At 55.2% G+C, this 24,610-nt stretch overlaps 1 protein-coding gene across 5 annotated transcripts; it reads left to right on the forward strand.

The window, feature by feature from the left end:
* Positions 1 to 2,039: 2,039 nt before the first annotated feature.
* Positions 2,040 to 16,251, forward strand: SH3TC2 (SH3 domain and tetratricopeptide repeats 2). 5 transcript variants are annotated; one of them, XM_032197010.1, is made up of 18 exons: positions 2,040 to 2,091; positions 3,217 to 3,336; positions 4,439 to 4,543; positions 4,755 to 4,882; positions 5,374 to 5,479; positions 5,840 to 5,983; positions 6,094 to 6,292; positions 6,811 to 6,884; positions 7,244 to 7,439; positions 8,227 to 8,363; positions 8,688 to 8,729; positions 8,822 to 10,525; positions 10,616 to 10,796; positions 12,246 to 12,396; positions 13,876 to 13,998; positions 14,261 to 14,411; positions 15,061 to 15,257; positions 15,609 to 16,251. In XM_032197010.1, exons 1-18 carry the CDS (start codon positions 2,058 to 2,060, stop codon positions 15,798 to 15,800), a joined length of 3,984 nt encoding a protein of 1,327 aa, XP_032052901.1. In that variant the 5' UTR covers positions 2,040 to 2,057; the 3' UTR covers positions 15,801 to 16,251. The 5 variants fall into 5 exon arrangements, with proteins under 5 accessions (XP_032052901.1, XP_032052902.1, XP_032052904.1 ...); XM_032197011.1 differs by having other exon boundaries at positions 14,261 to 14,407; positions 15,123 to 15,257; XM_032197015.1 differs by lacking the exon at positions 2,040 to 2,091 and adding an exon at positions 2,510 to 2,533.
* Positions 16,252 to 24,610: the final 8,359 nt, after the last annotated feature.

The raw sequence follows: 24,610 nt of genomic DNA on the forward strand, positions 1-24,610 counted from the left end.
TGCTGGGAAGCGGAGGTTCCCGAGGTGATAAGCCTCTCTGGGAAGAAATTCCTTTCCTCGTGCGAGGGAGTGGCAGTGTTGGGGACGCCTTGCAGGCACGTCCACACCTCTGCGCACACCGCCAGCTCCCGGGGGACTTGGAGAGGTGGGAGCAGCGAGGCTGAGGCTCCCCGGGGAGGACGGTGGTGCTGGGTGCTGTGGAGGAGCAGGTCAGTACGGCCACTTGCACCGCCGTGTCCCCGTGCCTGTCGCATGCTGGCCGGTCCCAGCTGAGCAAACAGGGCTGGGCAGCGGTGCTTGCAGGTGCTGGGAGCAGCTGCGTGCAAGGGGGCGGCTGCGCAGAGGGTGGCTGCCCTCCAGAGCGGGGCAGGGAGCTGGGATTTGGGTCCTGGTGGGGTCCTGGCTTGGATACGGTGGTAATGAGCACACCAGGGAGGGTTAGGTCTGTCTGGGGTCCTTTGTGTGCAGGAACCGGTGGGAGAGTGAAAGGGGAAATTGTACCAGCAGGAGCTAGATTTAGCAAAGAGAATTTGGTGCCGGGAAAGGGTGAGACAGCCCCAGAGAGCAGCGGGGTGCCCAGGCTGTGTCCCCAGGTGAGGGTTGCCCACGCAGCCCTGCTGCCTGTTTTGTGCCCTGGGGAGGGAAGCGGGGCCAGCAGCGGGGGCTGCGCCAGGGCTGCACAGGGAGCAGAGGCCCTGGGGGGCTGGTGGTGGTGGCTGTCCCCTCCTTGGGCAGGGGCTGTGCCCGTGGGGACCCCAGGACATCACTTCTGCAGGACAGGGTGCTCCTAAGGAGGCCAGGGTGAGATCAGCAGCAGCAGCAATGGGGGCTCTGCAGGGGTACCTGTGGTGCTGAGGGCACAGGGAGAGTGGAACAGGAGGGAACTGGATGCTGGCCAAAAAGAAAATTAAATTTCAGGTCAAACTGGGGGTCAAACCTTCACCTGAAGATGGGTGGGTTTGGTTATCAAGTTATCTGGGTAAACTTGACAACAAACAGAAATTTCAAAAGAACAAATCATTATTTATTTTTTTTTAATGAAACATAATCTTCTGTTGATTTTTTTTTTTTTTTTTAATGAGTATTTTCCCCTGCATTGATGTTAATTTATAAATAGATGCTGCTAAAACAAACTGCCCTGTTCCAGCCCTGGCCACTTTGGCAAGGTGGGCCCAAACCAGCAGCATCTGTCCCGTACAGATGTGCCTGGTGGCACCCCACAAACCCGGGCTGTGATCTGAATTCCCCCTCTGGTCCCCTGATCTTCAGAGCATCCCTGGGCTCACTGGGGGAGTTTTCTAAATCCGGAGCCTGCCAAGGCTGCGTGCAGTGGGAGCAGGCAGTGTCCTTGCCGGGGGCAGCGCCTGTCCCAGCCGCTCACCTTTGCACCGGTTCCCTCCATCGTGCAGCTTTGCGGGGCTGCAGGGCAAGGATCAGCTCAGTTTTAGCACGCCAGGAAACAGCAGCAGGGCTTTGTGCCCTCACATTGAGGGCTGCAGCACGGAGGGGGAGGAGGACGGTCCCTCCCCCAGGCAACCCCAGCATTTTGACATCTGGGAGAGCCAGCAGTGCTCCTGGAGCATGGCACAGCAAGCAGGGCACTGCCGTGTGGCACTGGCATCGGCTGGCGTGAAGGTGCATCCCTAAAAACCTCCCTGCCTGTGACTTCTCACCCTACACCTCCTTTTGTTGTTTTTCTCTTCACACAGGGGCTGTGCTGACCTTCCCAAAGCTGCTCTGAAGAAGTCTGCCACCACGCTGAGGCCACCCAGAGGGTCCTGAGTGCTGCTCCTGGAGGCTGGGGAAGGTCAGGGTGCAAGAGTCCACCCGGGCAGCCCCTGGTGGAGATCCTGTGCAGACACCAGATCACTCCCTCCTGCTGTTTGTGGCTGCAGTTCAAAGATCTCAGAGACGAGATGAGCCCTGCTAGCCTCTCATGAGGCGGCTGTTCATGCTGCAGAGCCTGGTGCCTCTCTTGGCCGTAGCTCGGAGGCCGGCGTGGTGCCCTTGCCGTGCAGCAGGGAGAGCGGGGCTGCTGGCTGGAGCGATGCTGGAAGATGCTGGAGGAGCCCTGGCGGGCTGTGCCGGCAGGTGAGGGGGTGTCACAGCGGCATCAGGAGTGGGGTTGGCTTTGGATGGGGGGAGATCAGGGCTGCAGCTCTCCGGAGGGGCCAGCTTGAAGCGCTCCCTGTGTCACAGCAGCAGCCGGCAGGAGGAATGAGAGGAATGCGCCACGTGGGCCTGGCGACAGGCACCCGAAGGCGAGGGCGAGAGCAGAGCCTGGGGCAACGGCAGGGCAGCGATGCGGGCGTGAGATGTGCCCGGCCCCCGCCCCACAGGCAGATAGGGCCCGTTCAAAAGGCACATTGTGCATTGTGGCTGGGGCTGAGCTGCAGTGGGGCCGGCGGTGAGCAGCTCGCTCCCTCCACCAGCACAGCAGCAGCCCGCCGGCTCGGGGCTGGCGGCGATGCTGGACACATGGGCTGCTGCTTGGGGGCCCCTTGGCACCAGGACCTGTCCCTGGGGTGCACAGGTAAGCTGTCCCATGGGGAGGCTACAGCCTGGCTTTGTCTGGCCCGGGGGGCTGGTTTATTCCCATGCTGTGGGGTTTTTGGGCATCCTGTCACCTCATCCTGCTGTCACTGCTGCCCTGGAGCACCCTGAGCACTGCAGGGCTCACAGAGCCCTGGGTGCTGGAGCAGGGGGGCGGCGCAGGGCCAGCAGCTGTGGTCGTGTGCCCCCGGGAGAGCAGGGCCAGTGGGTGCCAGGAGCACAGCCGGAGAGCCTGGGACCTGCTCTCAGCTCCGGGCTGGGGCTGCTTCCTGCCCCGCATTGCAAAATCTTTCAGCAGTCGGGAGGTAAATGAGTCACTGGCACGAATGGGAACGACTCTCCACCAGCACTTTCAATTGGTCTCTTGAAAGAGCTCCCAGTTCCCTTTCTGAGGCTGGCCCAAATGCAAACAAACACTGAAGCAGCGAGCACAGCCATGAGCAAACCCACTTCTCTCACCCAAGGAAGCTCCGTTCCCATTTTGCTCGGCTCTGCGGGAACCCACCGGGGCGCTCAGCCACGCCGCTGGCTGTGCCACCATGAGCGATGCCCCACCTGCCCCCTCCTTCCCCACGGCTGCCCATGGGGCACAAGGAGACCCCTTGGGCCTGGAGCATCCCTCCGGGGGGCTGAACGCCTCCCCTGACCACCCCTTTTCCCCAGGCGAAGAGTGTGAGTCCTGCTGCCCCCGCTCGCCCCTGCTCCTGCCCCGCTGGGACCGCCTGCAGCGCGCCGCCACCGAGCGCCGGGGACCATGGTGGCTTGGGACGACCATGGCATCAGGTACTGTCCCTGGGGAGGGGACACCAGCCTGCAGAGCCCGCAGGGACTGCCAGGGTGCAGGGAGCAGAGGAAGGGAGGGACGTGGGAAGCGAGTGCCGCCCAGCCCAGGCAGCTCTGTTGTAACTCTGCCTCTGGCTCCTTTCGCTTCCCCGTCTCCGTTTCCCCCCCGTGTGTCAGAGGGGTTGGAGTTCCTGGATGAAGTCCTTTGTTAAGCGTGCTCAGTTCTGCTGTTGAGAAATGTAGAGGCTTTTCTTCCAAAGAAAAGCCCCATTTATTGCCTGTCCAGCCTTGGGCCATTCTTTTCTGCTGCTAACTCTAAGTAAGGATTATAATTCTGTGTGCAAATAACGCAGCTATTTGACTGGCTAGCAAAGTGGGCTGAATAATAAGACCTACAGAGAACAGTTATGGTCACAAAAGTAGCGTAGGAAAGCTGCTGCACTGTTCAGCTCCAGATCTCTGGGTACATGTTAGTTGTGCGAGTCCTCTCTGATTACTGACAAAAATTGGTTTCTAACCTTGTTATCCCTCCACAGCCAATACAGCTGTGGAAGAGCAAGCTGGATTTGTGTGTGCCTCAGCCATCATTAGCATAATTACCAGTGAAAGTTTCCACTCCTGAATCCTTTATGGCAATCGTTGACAATGTGCGAAGCTGAGAGCATGCAGCTTGGATTTCAAATAGCGATTGGATCAGGCAGGGGAGAAAATCTTATTCTGTCAAATTGATGAGCAAAGAGTTTTACAAGTCCTTGGCTCACCCGTGCTGGAGAAGTGCTCTCACTCTGAGATCTCCTCCAGAAAGCCTCTCTGTCCCGGGATCTGCTCTGTGACACTGGCCTCGGAGCAAGCACAGAAAGTCCCTCACTTCAGCCCACCCCCGCACTGGGAAGGACCCAGTCACCAAGGGTACTGCGTAGGCAGAATTCATTAATCTTGCTTCCCCCTTTCAGTACGATTTCAGGGTGATGCCCTTTGCATGCAGTCCCCCAGGCAGATCTGCAGTATAGCCCACGGACTTTGCTTTCAGGTGGCATGGCTAGGCAGAATAGCCTAGATCCCACTACCAAACCTGACAGCAGTGTTTCTGTGTCCTGTGTAGGTAGGGCTGGGGCACCAGAGCCAAATGGTGCAGCTACTGAGGCAGCAGAAGGCTTGCCGGACACCTCCTCGGTGCTGCTGGCCGTCGGGGAGAGCTTCCCCGCAGGTAAGAGGCTGCCTTTGGCATCACCCAGATTTCCAGTGGCTGCACGTATGAGGCCAGGCATCGCGGCTGAGCAAGCCCTGCCATCCCTCGGGTTGCTGGAGGGGAAGGATGGGATCTGCCCGTGCTCCTGGAGCACACAGCCGGGCTGGAGGCAGCCCCATCAGTGCTGTGGGGCTCCTTCCCCCCTAACCCTGCATGTTTCCTCTCCAAGAGATTTCACTCTTCTTCTCCGTGGAGAGCCGCTCCTCCCGGTGCCTCAATTCCCAGCTGCAGGAAGCTGCCAGGAAGAAACTGTGGGCCCTGGAGAGTGACGACAGAGCGGTCCGTGCCCTCTTCAAGGTGGGAGCTGATGGGGGAATGCTGGTCTGGTGGGATGTGTGACAGGACACTGAGCCTGGCTGAGGAGGAGGAGGTCCTCTGGGATGTGTCCTGCATACAGGGGAGCTGGAATGATGTGGGAAAGGAAACGGTGATGGGTGAGGGGTAGATCCTCATGTCTGGAGCCTCGTATCGGGGGCAGTAAGCTGCCAGAGGGATGGTGCAGGTAGCACCAGGGTGAGTGCTGAGGAGCTGGTTGTGCTTCATAAAGAAAAATCCCATTCACTGCCCTGAACAATCCTTCCCTGCTGGCTTTCCATGCCCTCACCCCCGAGGGCACTCTGCAGAGCTGCTCAGAAGACCTGGGACAGTTCATAGCTTCAGTCTCAAGTGTGCTAATAAATGCCTGCCTGGTCTCATCCCGGGGGCTGCTTTTATGGCCACACTGCCAGGAGAACCCCTGTCAGGCTCCCATCCCTCTCCTTCAGCCTTGCTTTCTGTTCTCCATGCAGGAGCTGTCAGCCAGGCTGGTGTGTGTACAAGCACAGGAAGATCGGTTCCTGCTCACCTTCAAAACCCTGGAGGAAGTCTGGAAGTTCTCCACGTACCTAGCTTTAGGTAATGTTTTCAAGGCGTGAGGGATCCAAACAGATGGTGTGAGAGGGATTTTTGGAGAAGGTATTCAGTGACACCAAAAAAAAGTAATGCAACAGGGAGAACACCTTGAAGAGGAAGGAATATTAATGAGACCTTGGTATTCGTGTACAGCTTCATGAAACCACAGTCTGGATCAGTGGAAAAGGTCCAGGAAGTTTCCTTTTGGGTAATTCCTCTATTGATCCTGGGGATGGAGACAGAATTGGAGATTGTTGCTTTACAGCATGGTTACAGGTGGCAGATTAGGAGACACTGGAAAAAACTGCTCGTGCTGCCCAGCAAAGGAGGGTGCTACCATTACTTTCCTCTTTGCTGTCGTAGGCTATGTGGGCAGCTGCTTGGAGCAGCTTCTCTTTGGCCAGGAGTACTGGCTGAACTGTGCTCTGATGGAGGACACGGCGATCAGAGTTAGCATGGATGAAGATCGCTTGGCCACCATCTACCTGGGTCTGCTGCTGCAGGAAGGTGAGACGGGGCTGCGACAGCATCTCGGCAGGACAAGGACGAGGGTGGCCATCTCTGGGTCTGTCCTGCACTGGTGCCATTGACCTGGCCGTGACTCTTTCTATCTGCAGGTAACTTTTTTTCCAGAGCAGTGCCCGGTGTCTGCCAGCCTGAGGAGGGAGAGGAAGGCCTGCGGCTCCGCAGGAACGAGCTGATCCACGTGAAGAACGTTGGAGAGGAGTCCACGTGGGAAGGGGTGTCCTTGCTGACAGGGCAACGAGGGCTGGTGCCTGTGGCAGCTCTCGAGCCCGTTCCTCACCCATTTTACCAGTAAGTAGGTGGGCAATGGATGGTGCTCAAGCCAAGTTAATTCCTGACCCAGATGCACCACCTAACACCAAGTCAGCAGTGAGGAACTGCTCTTACCTCTGGCACTGGGCAAGAGCCAGATAATTTTGTGAGAATAAACACTGTAGAGACAGCCACTGGAACCAGTTCAGGTCCTGTAGTGGGACAGAACAAGGGCATAGTTCTGATATCATTCTTGTATAATATTGACTTAGGTCATACCTGGGACTATTTGTGATTTACAGGTCAGTAACTGGGACACAAAACAGCCTGTCTTGGGCAATGCCAGCCAAAATGGGGCCTGACACCTGGCTGAGCCTCACAGACAGTCACAGATCTTCTTGTAGGCACACAGAAATCCTCCTTAAGGGCTAGCAAAATCATCTGCCCTCTGTGTCCTCTGTTATTAGGGGGCATCTGTCCTGCTGTGTGGGACTGTCCCTCGTGGTGGCCCAAGGACTGCTCGGGGAGGACCAGCATGGCTCCCTCTTGCCTTGCAGGTGGTTCCTGAAGAATTATGCCGTGAGTTTTGGCATCTCCCAGGAGATCAGTGGGGCGACCTCTCAACCGATTGGTGAGTGATACCTGTGTAAGGTGGCCATCCTTCCCATCAGGGGCATGGCTTTTGGAGACTGGGTTTGGCCAAAAATGCAATGGGTCCATCTCCTGTTCTGACAATGGCACTCCATGGCAAGGGGTTGCATCTTGAGACTCTCCTGAGCAGATAACAGACCTTTAGAATTGCAGGTGCTCAGAAGGGTGATCCAAGGAGCACAATAAGGGTCTGAGACTGAGAGCACAATAAAGCTCAGGGGACACAGAGACAGGCTGCTCCTGCTGAAATCACGGTCTCTTTGCCCAGGTCTTTTCCAGCAAGGAAGTTTTTGCACTGGGCCTCACACCAAAATGCAGTTGTTTGCCTTTGTTTCCCAGTGAAAGGCAGGTGCACAGCCACAGAGGACCATAAAGGAGCAGCATGGGATGAACTGAGTTTCTCTGAGGGAGACAGCATAGAAATCATCGGCTTCCTCATTCCAGGACTCCCGTGGTTTGTGGGCAAATCCCTGAGCAGCGGCAACATCGGCTTTGTCCCAACACGATGCATAAATGCCACGGCTTGTGAACCCTTGTAAGTTTAATGCTATCATCTAGATGAATTTAAAGTCAGGTGGAAAGCAGGGGAAGACCCAAAATCCCAGTTCAAGGCTATGTGTGAGTCCAGAGCAGGTAATTTGCTTTGCAAGGACTTCATAGAGGATTTGTCTGAGGTCTGTCCAGAAGCCTTGGCCAGGCTCTTCTGCCACCAGGCTGGCTTTGCTTGCCTGCTGAGGGATGCCAAGGCAGGACAACCACTGGCACAGCTCCTCTCTGAGCAGAATTGAGCACCCTGCTGTGGACGAGGACAAGTAGGGAGGAGGGTGACACCTTAAGATCCAGCAGGTGTCTTTGTTGCTGCCTTAAAGACAGCTCCATTTCAATACCCATCCAAAAAGGCTTCTCCTCCAAGACCATGTGTGGGAGGACGGGGTCCTTAGGCTGTTGCTAGCTCTGTTAATATCTTTTGGGCTTTCCTGGGTCATGTTCACTCAAGATAAGTCTTAGGCACTTTTCTATGACACTACAGAGAAACAGAGAGGAGATCAGATGTGTCCTGGCCTCAGAAAGGGCTTCTGGAGAGAAAAAAATAGGCTAATAGTTTACTCCCTCTGTCACTCCTTAGTTTCTCCATGGAGGAGCTGGATCTCAGAGCCCTGCTGGGGAAGGGATCCAGACTCTGGTATCCACCTGCAGCAGAGCTTTTCTGGTGGGAGGAGGAGGAGGGGTGGGAAAACCCATCTCCATCCCACAGGACAGCTGTAGTGTCAGGAGATGGGGACACACTGAACTGTTTTTCCATTGTGTCTGCTTCAACCTAGGGGAAAGGGTTTGGTGTTTCTGAGCGAAGAGGAAAAATCCCCCCTCCTGCGCATCCCCTGCAATGGGGGTGAGCAGTACTTCGCCACCCTCCTGGGCGAGCTGGCACGCACAGACATCACCTCCGTGTACCGGCTGGGTGAGTTCCCCTCCTCTTCTGTGCCTAGTCCTATTGATCCCCCCAGGGAGCAGCCCTGGGCCATGCCTAGAGAGCTCCTGCTCGGGGCTCTGCCAGGGCTGAGACAGCTGCTAGGCCCTCTGCTCAGCCTGGCCCAGGAGGCTGGAGATACCCTAAAGGACTGCAGTTTGCAGGAGGCTTCTCTGCTGCAACTGTAATCACTGGGGCTCTCCCAAATACAGGTCTGGGGTTTAGCAAAGCAGCAGATCTCTGTAAGGTTTGTGTGCTCTGCCTGCACACTAACATTGACTTGGGCTTTTTCTTTCTGTTTGTCTCTTTGTGTAGATGGTTTTGAACCCACAGCCATGTTCCCCAAGGTGCCATCAGGTGAGTGTGTGGAGGATGCTTTTATAAATATGTCAGAGGATGAATTTTGACATGGGGAAACATTCTGCTATGGTTTTCCTGACCCCTTCCAGAGGCTGTTCTCCATGGTGGTAAGGATATCCAGCTGCTCCAGTCCTGGGAGGAAATAAATGGCCTGGCTACAGCTAGCACCTCCGAGCAGTCTAGCCCTGGGAGTGAATTGGCCTCTGCTACGTTGGAAGATGTTCTCCTGGACAAGCTGGATGACTTTGATGATCCCAAGTTCTTTATTGACCTGAATGCTGGACACATGGAAGACGCCGATGTCTTTGACCCCATACTGACCTTCCTTAACCACGAGAGTTATGTGCCCAGTTTTCAAAGCCTCTACGATATGAGTTTTTCCTTTCTCAACTCCACTTTTTATGGTTTCTCTGATGAAGACGAACTGGTCTTGTACCTTGAAACGTCCAGGAACTGGGCTAAGAGGACTCACGCAATTTGGGCTCATGTGAGGCTCTGTTTCCTCTTGGGCAAGCTCTGCATCAGAAAGGTCAAGTTCTCCCAGGCTCGAGTCTATTTCGAGGAAGCCCTGAGCACCCTGGACAGGGGCTTTGGGGACCTGCCCCTGCTGGCTGCCTTGCACGTGAACCTCGCTTCCATCTACCTGAAACAGAACATGAAGAACAAATTCTCCTCCTTGCTGGGCAAAACGGTGACCTTGCTCGTCTGCTTGCCTGGCCGCCCTTTTAGCTCTGAGAACGAGCTGGAAGTCATGGTGTACGTGCTGAGGGAAGCCATTGCCGTGGGCAATGCTCCCCTGGAGGCACGGGTCTGCTTCTTTATTGTCAAGCTCTTCCTACAGCTGGGAAAAACCGATGAGGTGCTGCCCTTTGCTGAGCATCTCCAGTGTCTCACCACCACGTTTCTCAGCCAAGACGCTGGCGCTGTGCCGCTGGATGTCACCCCCATCTTGAGCTACCTGTACGACAAGAAGTACTTGCCAAACATTGCGCTGGCCTCTGCCAGGCTCTTTGTTCCCAGCGGCACCAAGGGGGCACCAACGCCCATTTGGAGAGCTGGCTTCATCCTCCAAACTACATCCAAGCTCCTGGGAAGCCAACCGGAGAGGAGCAGCATCCCGGCGCTGGCTTGTTCCTACCTCCAGCAGGCCCTGCGCTTCTCCTGCGAGAGCCGTGCCGTGCCCACCCAGAGGACGCTGTGCACCATCTTGTCCCGGCTGCACCTCCAGCATGGCCTGCTGCACGGGGCGCTCCACCACGCTGCCAGGGCCGTGGCCTTCAGCAGGCTGATGGGTGAGGAGGAGGCCTTTGAGTCTTCCCTCTCCCTGGGGTGGACGTATCTCCTGAACAGCCAGCCGAGCCCAGCCGCAGAGATCATGGGGCAGCTCCTGCAGTCCCTGCACGGGACAGACAGCGTGACGCAGGGGGGGGCCGTGCACAACCTCCTGGCCATTGCCCTCAAAGGGGAAGGACGGGTGCAGAAGGCTGCGGAGAACTACCTCCGGGCTCTGCACAAGGCCAAGGAGACGGGCAACAAGAGGAACCAGGCCATCGCCCTGGCCAACCTGGGGCAGCTGAGCCTCTCGCATGGAGCAAGCCAGCTGTCTGAGCTCTACCTGCTGCAGTCCGCTCAGCTCTACGCCGAATTGCAGGGCTGCCAGGATCCAGAGCTGGAGGCAGTGCAGGTGCTGCTGTGGCTGGCGCAGGCCATGGTGAAGAGACAGAAAGTGGAAGATGGCAAACTCTGCTATGAACTGGCGCTGGGTTTTGCCCTGAAGTGGCGTAACGTGAGGAGTGAGTACCACTGGGCTGGCAGGAACTCACCGTGGTGCAATGCCTGTTAGGTCCCTAAAGCCGTCCCTTTCCCTTCCCTCTACCACGCAGGTCAGCTCCACGTCACGGAGGCTCTCTGCCATTTCTACAGCGAGGTGTCCCCCAACCTCCAGGCCTGCATCACCTACCACGAGCACTGGGTGTCTCTGGCCCAGCAGCTCCAGGACAGAGAGATGGAAGGTGATGTTCGGCAGACCCTCAGCCAGCTCTACCAGGATTTGGACACCTCCGAGTAAGTCCTGAGTGGGGCTGTTAGTGTAGATGCTTTCAGAGCAGTTTCTGCTTGCCCAACACCAGAGCAGTGGCCTTTTTGAGGTGTCTGGAGCAAAAGTCCCCAGGGAGAGGTGGGGAAGGTGTGTGGCAGCTCCCTTTTGGCAGGCTGGTGGCTGGGGAACTGCCGAGGGTTGTGAGCTGTCCCTGTGCCGTGATGGGGGGAACAGCTCAATGTCAGCCAGAACGTGGTGACTGCTGGGCAAACACCGGGCTGCGAGCTGGGGCACGGCCAAACACGGCTCTCCAGAGACACACGCAGCCCTCTTCAGAGGGGACCCAGTGACAGGGAATTCATCACTTCCTTTGGAGGCTTATTTCAGTGATTAATCACCGTCCGCCGATAAAAATAGACTCCTTATCTGTTATCAAAACAAGCCTGGCTTCGGCCTCCAGCCGCTGAGTCTGCCCTTCCCATCTCTACTGGAGTATTTTCCCCAGGGATGCACGTAAGACCCTCTGTCAGCTCACCCTTCAGTCTCCCACTTGACACATGCAGGTGACATAAGGTTAGGCAGGAGGGGAAAGAAAAACTTGGGCAGACCACAGACTTTCTTCCGTCTTTGAAAGCAAACGTGTCCAACAGCGGAGATCTGGCTCCCATGTCCCAGGAGGACAAGTGGGCAGGGACTGTCGTTAACTGGGACGTTAACCTTCCCCTGCTGGGTCACAGTGAGTTCAGAGGGAAGGAATTTAGGAAGCAGACGCCTGTCATGTGAGCGGTGCTATTTAAGATCACAAAGCGTCCCCCAGCCTGGGCTGGAAGGACAGCTGGAGTGCAGTCAGCAGCAGGCGAGACACCAGGCAAGCAGACATGCCCTGGGCACTGCCCTGCGCTCCCCTGGCCATGGGTGCCTCCTGCCTTCAGCCTGTCACCTCGTCCTGCTGCTTGTCCTCTTGTCCTCCAGTGGCACGGGGCTTGGGAAGGGGCTGTCAGGCCTTGCACATGTGGCCACAGAGCTCTTTTCGGATGCCCCAAGGGGCAAACAGCAGGCAGAGATGTGAATCTGGGTTCCAGAGGCTGTTCCAGAGGCTGTTTGGGAGATGAAGGTGCAAGCACTGCCAGCCTGCACTCCCTTTGTGGCTGGGGATGACTTGGGGCTTGGTGTAGGGGGAAATAGGGTTGGCAGGTGACTTGGACAAACCTGCTTCATCAGCTAAAACGAGGAGCAGCCACTGGGGAGCTGCTCCCTGGGGGCTGTGCTGAGATAGGAAACACACATATACATGTACGTCCTGTCCTTTTGCCAGTACACATAGCTAGGAGCTGTGGCTGTCCATTTGGCTCTAACCTGCAGCAACAGCAGGAGGAGAAGACAGCACTGCTAACAGGGAGGTGCTGCAGCCCTGCAGCTGGTTGCTGGTGCCCTGTGGTTGCTCTGTAATGGCTTTCTGCCCGTTGCTGTTGCAGGGCTTTGAGAAGGTCTCTGGACTGCACCAAGCAGAGCCTAAGGATCTTCATCGACCTGGAGGAGACTGGCAAGGCGGCAGAGGCCTGGCTGCAGGCAGGAAGGCTCTACTACCTTATGCAGGAAGATGAGCTGGTGGAAATGTACTTCCAGGTATGGGGGAGGTGTCTGGAGCAGCCCCGTTCCCACCCTGGCTAGCTGCATTCCCATCAGGGCTGTGTGGCTCAGGGGGAGACATTTGGGGCTGGAAAACTTGGAGAGTTTTCTCATGAGCAGCAGAAACCTGCTGCTGCAAGGAAGCGCTGTTGCCTCAGCACTCGTGTTTAAATTTCCTATTAATTTTCCTATCTTTCCTTCCATCTGCTGGGTTTGGAGGATTCTGGGGTGAAAGTAAGTGAATTTATTGAGTCAGAAAGTGATGTGGGAGTGCCAGAGAGAGCTGGAGCTGCTAGGTGATCAGTTCCCATCGAAATGCACATGGGTAAGGGTGAGGTGCCAGGGATGTGCTTGGAGATTTCTTGGAGCAGAAGACTTCTGGCTTCTTTCCATCTCTATCATTATTCTATCAGTTGGGCTGCAAAGAGGAAGAACTACTCATAAAATCTTAGGGCTGCATCCTCCAGGGAGCATCTATTTAGAGATGCAGAAGCCTTCCACATACTCAAAGTAAGCAGAGCAGGAGGCTGGCTGGGTCTGCTGGCGTTGCATTGAGCTGGGGTCTCCAGCAAAGCACCAGCCTGAGCACACACAGAGGATGCTCTGCGTCCTCACCCTGTGACCCCAGAAGCATTTCAGAGCTGGTGGGGCTGACTGACTGAGGCACGTGGTGCTGGGGACAAGGCAAGGAGCCTTTCCATCAGCCACACTAGCCTGCCCCCAAATCAAGGTGCTAGAGGCACCTGTGTTACTGGTACTGGGAGGCTGCTCAGGGACCTGGGTGCCTCGAACATGTGGCTCTGGCATCAGCTGGTTTCCTAGCCCAGAACGAAGAGCCATCATTGCCTTTCTTGTGGTTTCAGCAGGTTTTCAGGAGCTAAAGAGGGGTGACTTCCTGTTAAGACGAGCCAGTGGAGGACAGATCTCAGCAGGACATGTCTGCAACCCTGAGGGGCCCTTTTCCAGGCACGGTCATTGGCAATGATCGATTGTAACGATGAAAGGAACAACACGTTCCTGCTGGAAGGTGGCACCAGGGTCGAGTGTGCAATTGGCACAGACATCTCTTCTTCCCAGAAGTTAGCATACCTGCCCTCCTGCTGGCTCTGCCCTTTCCCTGTCCTGGCTCTCTGCTCCCCTTGTCAATCTTCACGTTGGCTCCATCACACCGCAGGGACAGCCCAGCACAGGGCAGCTGCCGCCCGCACCCTTCCCACTCTAAATCCTGATGCCAAAGGACGTCCTGGCTGGTCGGTCTGGCACACTGACCATGCATGGGGATGGGTGGGTGGCTCCATCCTCACACGTCACCAGGAAACACAGCACAATGTCCCCCCAGCTTGTTTACCAACCCGTGTCCTTGCTGTTAGGAGCACTCGGGCTCACGTTTAGGGTGACTTGGCTTTATTTTGTTACTCCAAAGTCTTTGTGCAGATGTCTCTTTCCAAGTCTCACTGCAGTTCCTCTTCCCTCTAGGCAGCCATTCAGACAGCTCTGAAGTCTGAGAACTTCTCCTTGGCCATGGAGCTTTATGAAAAAGCAGGCGATACCTTTTTCAATGGCAGCCGAAACAGAGACCGAGCAGTGGAGTTTTACAGGGTACTGATCCCTCCAAGTGTTTCTCTGTTTATGTCCCTGCTACACGACGGCCATGGGGAGCTGTGCCCAGCAGGATGGAGGGTGGAAAGGGACGGGGTTGGTCTGTGTGTGCTGGCACGCAAATGTGGCTGGGGGGGGAACCTGCAGCACGGACACATCTGTAACACCTTACTCCATCTCCTGCTGCTCCATCACCCCTCTGCAGGCAGTGCTGTACCCACACCTCCAGGAACAGCCTGGACTCACTCTTTTCTCTCCCCAGGGTGGCGCTGTGCCCTTGGCCAGGAAGCTAAAAGCCCTTAAAACAGAGCTACGGCTGTTCAACAAGCTGGCAGAGCTGCAGATTGGGCTGCAAGGCTACGAGAAGGCATTGGAGTTTGCCACGCTGGCAGCCCGGCTGAGCATCAGGGTGGGTGAGTGATGCACACCCCCGGGGAGCAGGGCAGAGGGGGTGCCTGTCTGCGTGACAGCACTGTGCACGTGAAAGGGAGGTGCTCCTGCTTTCATAAGACCTCTGGACCAATTCTTATCCCAAGGGTTACATCTCTTTAAAGGCTGCTTCCCTTTCTAAGCTGCCCACGGGGGTGCTCTGCTGTGGCGGAGGTGGGGCTGGCTGAGCAGAGGGCTGTTGCTACACCAGAGCACAGGAAATCTGATGAGGGCATGGGACTGAACGGTTCCTCTTTGCCCTGGCTGTTCCGATAAACCTACCCCTTTCCATTGCAGAAGTAGGCCTAATGGGCAAAATAAATGCCTGAGACGGAACCAGCCTTGTAATAACCCTCTCCAGCCCCCAAGAAATCCCCTGGCTGAATGATATATGATATATATGGCAATATATATATGATATATATAGACTGACAATCTATCCCACTTTGGTATCAGCACCCATGATAGCTCTGTTTTCTCTGGACCATCTTCAAAGGCAGTGCCTCCTTATGAAGACAGATATCTGTGCCCTGGGGCTGTGGAGCAAACACATCCCTGAGCGGCTCGGTGTGCTGGGCTAGGAACTGTGTGTGAGCGCCCTGCAGTCTGACTGTATCAGCAACTTTTTTCCAGGAGATCAATTGCAAGAGCTGGTTGCATTCCACCGCCTGGCTACAGCCTACTATTTTCTGCAGATGTATGAGATGGCAGAAGACTGCTACCTGAAGACTCTCGCCCTGCGCTCCCCCGTGCTGCAGTGCTCTGGAGAGGCTCTGTACTACTCCAAGGTGTATTGCCACCTTGGCAACCTCACCCTGCACAAACTGAAGGTAGGAGGACACTTGCTATGATGCTGTGTTGAGTTCTTGGGTCTTCATGGGGCGCTGGAGGTGGAGTATCCCATCTGCTGGCAGAGCAGCCATGGTCGTATACAGCAGCATCCTGTGGCTCTCTGTCCTGGCTGCAGCTTTACAATAAGCACACACAGTGCTGGCACAGTCAGGTTTTAAAGTGGGACAGGCAGTTTGGAAAGAAGTGCTAGCACTTAGTGACTGTACAGAGCCCATTTCAATGAAGTCAGGTGTCACCGGCTTCTGCCTGGAACCGCTGGGCTCTGCTCCAGCACCCTCACACCCCGTGGCCTTGCATTACTTCCTAACTGCCCTGCTCTTTATGCTTAGGATGAACAGGATGCAGCAGCCTACTTCCTTCTGGCCCTCGCTGCGGCGACCGAGCTGGGAGACCAGGAGCTACAAGGCCGCATTCACGCCAAGCTGGCTGACATCCCCAGGGTCACTCTGGGGCCCGTGGGCACGCCGGGCTGTGCCACGTACCGGGCCCGGTGGCTGAGCGAAGGCGGCCACGTCGTCTGACCCATCCATCGCCATGGGGACGTGCCTGCAAACAGCTTCTTGCCTCGCATGGGTCCACGTGCTCTCCAGAAGCAGCATCACAGGAGGAGTCCGGCTGCCAACAGCGATTTATCTCCATGTCCCCAGCAGACAAGGGACCTGGGACCCTCATTTCTTGGGAGCGGGGCTGTGTGCCATGGCGCTGCTGGCAGAGCGAGGCAGGATGGGGCCCAGGAGCAGGTGCTGGAGCACAGTGCAATGGGGAGAGAGGCAGGCAGCACTCCAGGAGTGTGGCTGTGCGGGATGGGGATGAGGACAGGAACATGGACAGGGATGGGGACAGGGACAGCGATGGGAACAGGGACAGGGTGCCACCCGTCCCCACCCGGACCCCACCGGACAGCTCAACCGGCGATGGGACACCTCCGACCCGAGCGTGTTTTAACTCGAATAGCAACTCTATTTATTCCTACCTGTTCTCTGTGCTGTGTGCTCTGCTCCGTGACCCCACAGCTCCGCAGGAGCCGGGTCCTGTTGGGCACCGAGCTGCAGCCCCGCTCACCGCCAGGGCGCACCAGAGCCCCACGGTTGCGGGCGGCGGAGCCGCTCCTCGTCCCGCTCGGCCCCAGCCCTGCTGCGGGTGCTGAGCCAGGGGGCAGCGCTCCCCCGGGCTTGAAAGGCTGTGCCAGCCAGCTGGGGCTCCACGGGGAGACCCTGCTGTAAGTCCCTTCATCTCCCTTCCATGCTGCGCCCCTTGGAAGTGCCAAACGCGCAGCGTGGGTCTCCTCGCCCGCGCTGCAAGTGCCCACTTCGTTTTCCCCTTCTGACCCCTGTGAGCCATCCATCACCAGGGCAGTGAATAGTTTAATGCTTGTTTACCAAGCATTCCTGCGATGCCATCGGGGCAACCTCAGCCCTGTGCTGGGAGGAGGCAAATCTCTGTCCCGTTTGACATCCAGCGAGCTTTTGGGGGAACCGGTCCAGGAAAATCCTCTGGCTGGCCCCATGGGCAGCCCGCTCTGCGCTCAGCTCAGGTGCCGTGCACTCTCCCAACAGAGGCCAGGATCTGTGCAGCTGCACCAGCCCTTCTGTGCGCACATCCCGTCCTCAGCTGTGTCCTTGGGGGCCCCAAAATGACACCTGGGGCCACCATGAGGCCCAGCACCCAGGTGGGTGCAGACCCAGCATCCCTGCAGACCCACATGGGTGGCCAGTGGCTCTTGTGGTTCTTGTCAAAGCAAAGCCCCATGGAGGATGAATCATGCAGAGAGCATTCTCCCTAAAATATCCCTTCCAGAGCCAAAACCTGAGGCCTTTCCGCCTAGCACCAGTGAGAAAAAATGGTCTTTGTTTAAACACAGCAAGTCAGAATTTCAGCTGGTCTAAATCAGCTGAGACATCCTGATCTGCAGGACTGTAGGTCTGGCCCGTAGTTTTTAACCAGACATGTGTTTTCTAAATCACAGCAAATGACTTTGTGCTGCCTGGGGGAAAAAATAAAAATGAGGAGGCTCGCTCTTTGAGAACATCCCATAAAACATCCTTTTCCTTCTCATCCACGAGCTCTCTCTGACAAAGCTGGGCTGTTTTCCTATCAGGATGAGAGGTCAGGGTGGCCAGGGCTGATTAAACACCATGATAACACTTGGAAGTAAACTGAAACTTGATGCGTGCCAGCCCCTGTGTCTGTGCCCAAGGGTGGGTGAGGACCCAGCGTTCCTGCAGCTGGGGAGGAGATTTCTCCTTGCCCCCTTCTTTCTGGGCAAGGAAAAGCAGGTCTTTTGGGGTCTTCGTGCCAGAGGAGGTCCCTGGGTAATGGCACAAGCCCCCGGGCAGCCTGGCTGGGGGTTATCACCTTCCACCTTTCCATCTATCATTCCTTGGGCATGGGGCTGGGAGCTGTCTGCCTCTTGGGCTCACCATGGAGCTGCCGTGTGTGTGTAGGAGGCACAGAGACCACGCAGGGGGTGTGCACCCCAAAGTGCTGCAGGGTGCAGAGCTGTGGCATTGCTTTACCAACGAGGAGGTCAGAAGAGAAGGACGGTAGCGAGACAGGAGATATTTATCCTACAGGCCCTGCCACCAGTGCCCAGCCTGCTTCACCAGTGCGAATGCCACTCCGAGCAGAGGAAAAAATAGGGGAAAGGGAATGGATGGATCAGTTCTCCTCGTATCCCAGGTGTTGTCGCCGTGTTGTGGCTTGTGACTCATTTCTGAGCTGCATGTGACTGCCTGCTCCGTGCCCAGTCCCGGCACTTTTCCTGCCCCCAGTCCCTGGCCAGCAGAGCTGGAAATAGCACCAGTGGCCCCACGTGTGGCAGCATGCACCTCCACACAGCCACAGAAAGCTGCACCTTCCCTTCCAGCATGTTCAGAGGGCGAAGGGTGCTGCTGGAGGAACCTCCTCGCTTTGGTGCCAGAGCTCGTACGTGCCTGGGGCCATCCCCTGGCTCTGATCTTCCGCCGGTGTGATCCTCCGGGCACCAGCATGACCAGCTCTGATGCAAGCCTGCGTAAAGAGATGAAGCTGGCACCCTGACCCCATTTTTGGCCAATGCCCCGAGGGGAAATTAAGGCCTGGAGTAAAGAAGGACTGGATTTCTCTAACATATGTTCATTCTTGGATAGTGGAAGTACTACGACGAGAATAATTCCTGGATCATCTTAGCTCTGGTGTTAGCCTCCAGGGCGTTATAAAAAAGGAAGCACTGATAACTGCACGTATAGATACGGACAGAAGTGTCGAGATAGCTGGATTTATTTGGGTTTACACAGAAACTACTCTTTCGTGCAGAAACACAACACCCAGCAGTAATAATTGCTATGAGCTGACATCTTTCATTGTATGGTGCTGTAAATCTTCCTGGTCCGTGCTGGACAGACCTTCGTATTCCAGCTGCACCACACAGCCTCATCCCACACCCTGCCTGAGGGCCCTGTGGGTTAGCTGAGGGGCAGAAACCCTCACTGAGTGCTGTCAAAGCCCTGCAGTGGTGCAGGGACGGTGCTTGTTTCTTGGGTGAGATGTTTGAATTTCAGGATGTGCTGCACGGATCCAGGGACTGGGTAGGAGCCGTCCCGAGGACCTGTGCCTGGGCATCCCTTAACCAAAATAACCAACCACAGCACAGCTGCCAACCCTGCTAAGAGCACACCGGGGCTGTGCAGAGCTCTTCCGTGCCCAGGTTTTGCAGCCAGAGATGCTGTCTATGGATCTTACATCATTTATCCATCCCCATCAACCTTATATTTTGGCAGAGGGGTGGTGCTGGCTTCCAGCAGTCTGCTTCCCCTGGGGCTTGTTGAGGATGAGGAGGAGCAAAGCGTCAGGGGCAGAGCTCACCTTATCTCAGGGGCGGCTGGTCCTGCATCTTCCTGCTTGGGAGAGTAACGAGAGGCTGGTAAACACCAGCTGTTCTGCTAAGCAGAGGTGGGTGAAGTATGTAAAACGGGTGATTTAGATTAAAAATCATTTATTTTCAGAGCAAGCCGGGTTTTTGTTTGGTGTTAATTGGGATCGTAAATATGCATGCTGGGAGGTGTGTTCGAGGCTGATGCCAGGAGCCTGAGCAAGAGCCAAGAGTCACTAACTGTAACTCCACGTGCTTAGACAAACCTGCCCTGGCCTGCACCGTGCAGCCCATCTCTACCTGCTGTGATGGGGGCTCATGTTTGCACTGCTGGTGTCCCCATCCTGGGAGCTCACCATGTCCCTGGGGCAGGGGAGAAGCAAAACCAAGAAGAGAGGAGGGAGAGAGCAGCTGGGAAGTGACTGATGGTGCAGACAAGGGGTGGTGAGGCCAGATATAAACCATTTCCTAGCTGGGATGTCATAGGTTTTGTGCTGAGATGGCATCAGGCGTGGGTCAGCACTGGGGCTGTCATTGTCATTGGTCCCAGCAAAGCTGCTCTCCTCGTAGCTCCCCAGCTCCTGCCTGGTGTCCCACCAGCTGCAGCTCCTCACTGAGAGGGGTACAGACAAGAAACCTCTCAGTGAGACCCCCTCATTGCTGGGGACATGCAGAGGAAACCACAAAAGTGCCAACAATTCCTGTCTGCTGCAGGGCAGGGGGAAAGGAAAAAGAGATTTTGGGAAAAGAAGAATAAAGTTTTACATAACCAGCACACAAAGGGGTTTTGTTTATGGTGATTTTTTTTTTTAATCATTATTATTATTTTTTTCTTCCTTTCTTTTGCACCTGCTCTGGCAGTGGCACCGGGGCCACACAAGAACACATGGATGTATGGGGAGCAATGGCTGTAGCATTTATGTCCCGAATCTCACATTTAATTCTGCCTGGGGCACCTCCAGATCCTTGCAGCTGGTTTTCCAGTTGCAGCATGACCTTTCCCCATTGCTGTCCAAGATTTAAGTCATGCCTGATCCCAAAGTATTAGTATAATATTAAAATGTTTACTCCAATGCCTTATGAAGGATTTGCAGAAGTTCCTAAATGCCTCTTGTGCACCAGGTTTGTGTTCTGAAAGCTCTCCAAACTCAGCAGATCGTCACTGCCTTCTGACTCATCTCTGTCCTCTGAGCCTGTATCATCCATCTCGTGTCTGTTTGGGAAGCTATTTTGCACTCCAGAAGCTCCAATCCTGGGGGGTGACAGGACCTGCTCTGTGCCTGGCTTATTCTGCAGAATAGGGTTTGTGAGCCTGGCACCTGCCAGTCCTTTATCAGATCAGTTTTCACCCTGCATCTTGCTGAACTACTACCTAAAGTGCCTTTGTCTGGGATTGAACTCTTTTTCTCTTAAATCTCCTTTATATATCAAGAAGCAGGGGCATTTCTCCCAAAACTGGCTGTCTTGATAAACTAGTGGGCATGAGCACTCACAGCTCTTTGTTTAGTATGTTTTGTTTGTTTGTTTGTTTGTTTTTCTCAGATTCTTTCCAAATCTGCCTTGAAAACTGGCACATAGCTCCTTTTTTGATGCCACATCCTGCTGTGTTTCCAGTGTTCATCTCAGATTGGAAATCACTTGATCTTGCTTATCTGTTGTACTTCTATGTGCAGGAGGAACACAATGGGTAAGGAGGCACTTAGACAATAATGTCTATTAGACACTTTACAAACCCAAATGGTCACTGAATGGACATCTGGTGATTTGCATCAGCTTTTGGCAGGAAAGCAGTTGATTTTGGAAGTCAGCAGGTGTCCCTTGGATGGAGCCACGGTCGCTGAAATTTTCATCTCTTGCCTTTCTCCAAGCTGAAATCTGCTCCTGCCTCTCCCCGAAGCCTGAGCCAGGGCTGTGTGACGGTGCCCCAATGCCTTGCCCCAGAATGTCACCTGCAGTGCACTGTCCTGCCAGCCTGTTTGAAGCAGTATTGCCTGCTCTAACCAAAATCCCTGCTAGCACTGCTCCCTGTGCTGCTGTGGCAGTTCCCACCCTGCAGCTGCTGCCGTGCTCCTGCTGGCACAGAGGCTTCAGCGAGGCTGAGCCTGGTGGAGCTGTGCTGCCTCCACCTCCAGGGTACTGAGGCCGTTCCTATGGCCTCCCAAATCCTCTGACACCTTGGTGCCAATTTGGCATTGAATTAGAGGTTGATCTGCACGCAGCTGCCGTGCAAGGTGACCGAGCTCCTCTGCGCCTTCATTTCTCCCTATTTGCACTACCTGCGGTGTCACCCAGGGCATAACCCCAACCCCTCAGTGGTGGCTCTGACAGGCTGGCTCCTTCATGTGCTTTTCTGCTCTGCAGGCTTTAGTATGACAATTCTTGCCACGGGCTCTGTACAGGAACCGTATGCACATCATTTTCCACTGTCATCTTTTTCTCATCACCACCCACAAACCTTTCTTTGCAGTTGTTTTCCCTTTTTCTTTTTATCTCTGAAGTCTCTGTATGTGTTTAAATTTTATTTCCCTGAGATTTCCCCTGCTGGACTATGGCATATTGCTGCTCTCACCTCACCCAGCCCCATGTGCCCTTTCTCAGAGCAGCCCTGCAGCCTTCCTCCCTCCTCCAAGCTGCAGTGAGCAAGCACAGCTCTGAAGGCTGGGCCATCACTCCTGATGATGAGATGCTGGTTTCCAGCAGGCACAAAGCCTCTCCCACACCTCCCTGTCACCTCTGCAAGTGGGACATTGCAGGAGCCTTTCAGAGCTGCCAGCAGCTCAGCACAAGCAGCCTTTGCCCATTGCAGCTAGCCACGAGGCTTCTCTGCCTTCCCGGCCCTCTCCCAGTCTCGCTGCAGTCCTGCTGGCTCTGTACTCTGGAAAATGCCCAATTTCTGAACATTTCCTGTGTCGTGTCCAAAGGCTTGGAAGTCGGTGTGCTGCTGTGTGCATTGTTTTCTGCATGATGTTTGTTTCTTTCCTTTTGTTTTGCTGGATTTCTTGGCTCCGGTGGCCCCTTGCCAGCCTCCTGGTGTCTGGAGTATGGGATATTAAATCCCCTGCCCCTGGACACTTGCTTTCTCCATGGGATTGCACTGCCTGAACCATGGGGAAGGGGAAGCACTGAGAGCTTTTCAGCAGAGGATAAGGAGGTGAGGGTGCTCAAATGGCAGAGGAATGGGTGGAAAGTGACGGGAAGTGATTTGGACCACAGGGGAGATGGAGCAGAGACATAAAGACAGAATAGAAAAGAGAAGTGCACTTTTTTGGAAGGCTGAATTGTCCCCCCATCCCAGCCCTGTGTGAGTGCGTGTACACAGGGGTGTGTGTGAGAGAGCAGCCCAGCAATAATTAGCAGCTCATTAATATTTCCTGCTGCCCAGGCTGAAGGCCGTTCCTCGTGCAACCTCACCGACACGGCCCCATGCTTGCAAGCATCCTGAGCCCTCCCCTGCCAAGCCACAGCTGCTGTTCCTGCCTGGTCAGGGGAAATGAGCTCTTCCCTTTCCCTTCCCTTTTTGAGGGGCCTTGGCTAATGCAAAAATACACATGAACCAGGAGCGGGACAAAGGCGAGTCACGGGGCCAGCTGCTGTTGTAAACAGAGCTTTCCTCCCTCCTTGGGCTCTCTCTCAGCTTTCCTGGAGATCCCACAGCCCTGCCAGCCCACAGCTGGGGGCACGCTCCTGGGGTCTGCGAGAGGAAGAGGAGGATGGCAGCAGGGAAGCAGGCAGTGCTCCAGCAAGCGCTGGGTCACAGCTCCAGCTATTTCCCCAAATCTTTCCTCATTATTCAAGATTTTATCAACATTAATTCTGAAAGTTGCTGCCTTGGCCTCCCCAGGCACTCCACATGTTCCTCTGTTGGCCCTAGGTCTGCTTTAGCCAGAGCTATCTTTGAGAAAGGCACCCAGTCCTGCTTTGACAGCCTCCCAGCACCAGTGAACTGCTCCACCCCTGTGGGTGCTGTTCTGCTATTTAATTACTTACCCTGCTTCCCATTCTGAATTTGTCTAATTTCACCTTCCAGGCTCTGGGTCTGCCCGTGTCCTTCTCTACTTGGTTGAAGACCTCCTTATCATCACAAACCTTTTTCCGAGCTGGCATTTATAGTCTGTAATCAAGTTACACATCTGTCTTCTCTTTTTCAAAGAAAATAGATTGGATTTCTTTAATCTGCTCCTGCAAGCCCAGGTTGCCAGACCCTTTTTGTTTTCTCCTGCACAGAGTGCACCTCGACAAGAGCACCAAGTGCCATATATGTCCCAAGGGAGCTTTTTAAAGAGAGGGGAGAGAGTTTTTTTCCAAAATTGGCTGAATTTTGCTGCTCACATTGGCATCCCGTTTGCAACTTTTGATACTGTTCCCGTATATTAAGTGATGTGTTTAATGTTCAGCTGCACAGATTAATAAACACGACCCTTCTGTGGCTGCCTGGAGCTGGGCAGGGTGATGGGTTTATCCTGCCAGGCACAGGCCCTGTGCCGAAGCTTTTACAGTCTAATGTAGGACAAGCTTCGAGGGAAGCCATCTACAAGGGTGGATGAAAAACCAGCAGGAGAAATGATGAAGGAGATGCCTGGGTAATGCCACCTCGTGTGGGTGGGTGGCCAGTGTCTGCTTCTGCTGCTCCTCATGGGTGGAAAGGTGCTGGGAGTGTGGGGAAGAGCTGGTGGGGAACAGCCAGTGTCAGGCTGTGGAAGTGGAAGAAGGGGACACTGAGGAAAAATTGCTCCTGGGGACGTGCAAAAAAGGATGGGAAGGATGGGAAGGGCAGCCCGGACACTGCTTTCTTGGCTCTCGCTCTGTGACAGATTGGCAGCGCCAGGCAGGCAGGGCAGCCAGCACAGCTCGCAGGGACGTGCCGCAGGCAGCCACGAGCTCGTCAGCATCGCTTGGTGACCCACAAAAAGTACGGCTGATTTTTAACCCGATGCAGGGTGTAGGAGTTTGCAGGAGGAGAGGGGCCACCTCTGTTTTTATGCACCAAGGAGGGCTGTGGGGGCAGCACAAGTGATGTCAGGACATCAAATTAATGGGTTCATCACGAAAGGCAGTGTTTCAGACAGGCAGCTCCTGGGGTAGCCCTTCGCTAAGCCTGCTCTCTTCTGAAGCATCAATGCAAAAGCTTCATCCCAAAGAGGCTGTTGTACATTCTCTATGTTCATAGGGAGGTCACAGGCTCTCAAAAGTTGGGGTCTGCACCCAGAGGTTTGGCCCAGAAGTGGGATGGTGAGGGGCAGCAGCTAAAACTCATGGGCATCCTGGGGAAAAAATAGCCAGCATTAGCAGGTGGAAGGGCAGCACGTGGCCAGGAAAAGGGGTTACCATGGCAAAGAGCAGGCTGCTCCGAAGGACGTCCTGAACTCTTCCAGCGAGCAGCCCAGGCTGGAGCCCGCAGCAATCCCCGCTGCTAACCGGGGCTGCTCTGCGTACGGGCCTGCACCAGGTGAGCTTCATTAATTCAGTTTGGGCAAGGTGGTA

The sequence above is a fragment of the Aythya fuligula genome, chromosome 14 (genome assembly GCF_009819795.1).
Source record: "Aythya fuligula isolate bAytFul2 chromosome 14, bAytFul2.pri, whole genome shotgun sequence".
Classification (NCBI taxonomy): Eukaryota; Metazoa; Chordata; class Aves; order Anseriformes; family Anatidae; genus Aythya; species Aythya fuligula.

Coding starts and splice junctions, on each gene's coding strand:
- SH3TC2 (XM_032197010.1), top strand. CDS start 2,058: ATGCTGGAGGAGCCCTGGCGGGCTGTGCCGGCAG. Junction 2,092..3,216: donor CTGGCGGGCTGTGCCGGCAG/GTGAGGGGGTGT, acceptor CCTTTTCCCCAG/GCGAAGAGTGTGAGTCCTGC. Junction 10,797..12,245: donor CAGGATTTGGACACCTCCGA/GTAAGTCCTGAG, acceptor TTGCTGTTGCAG/GGCTTTGAGAAGGTCTCTGG.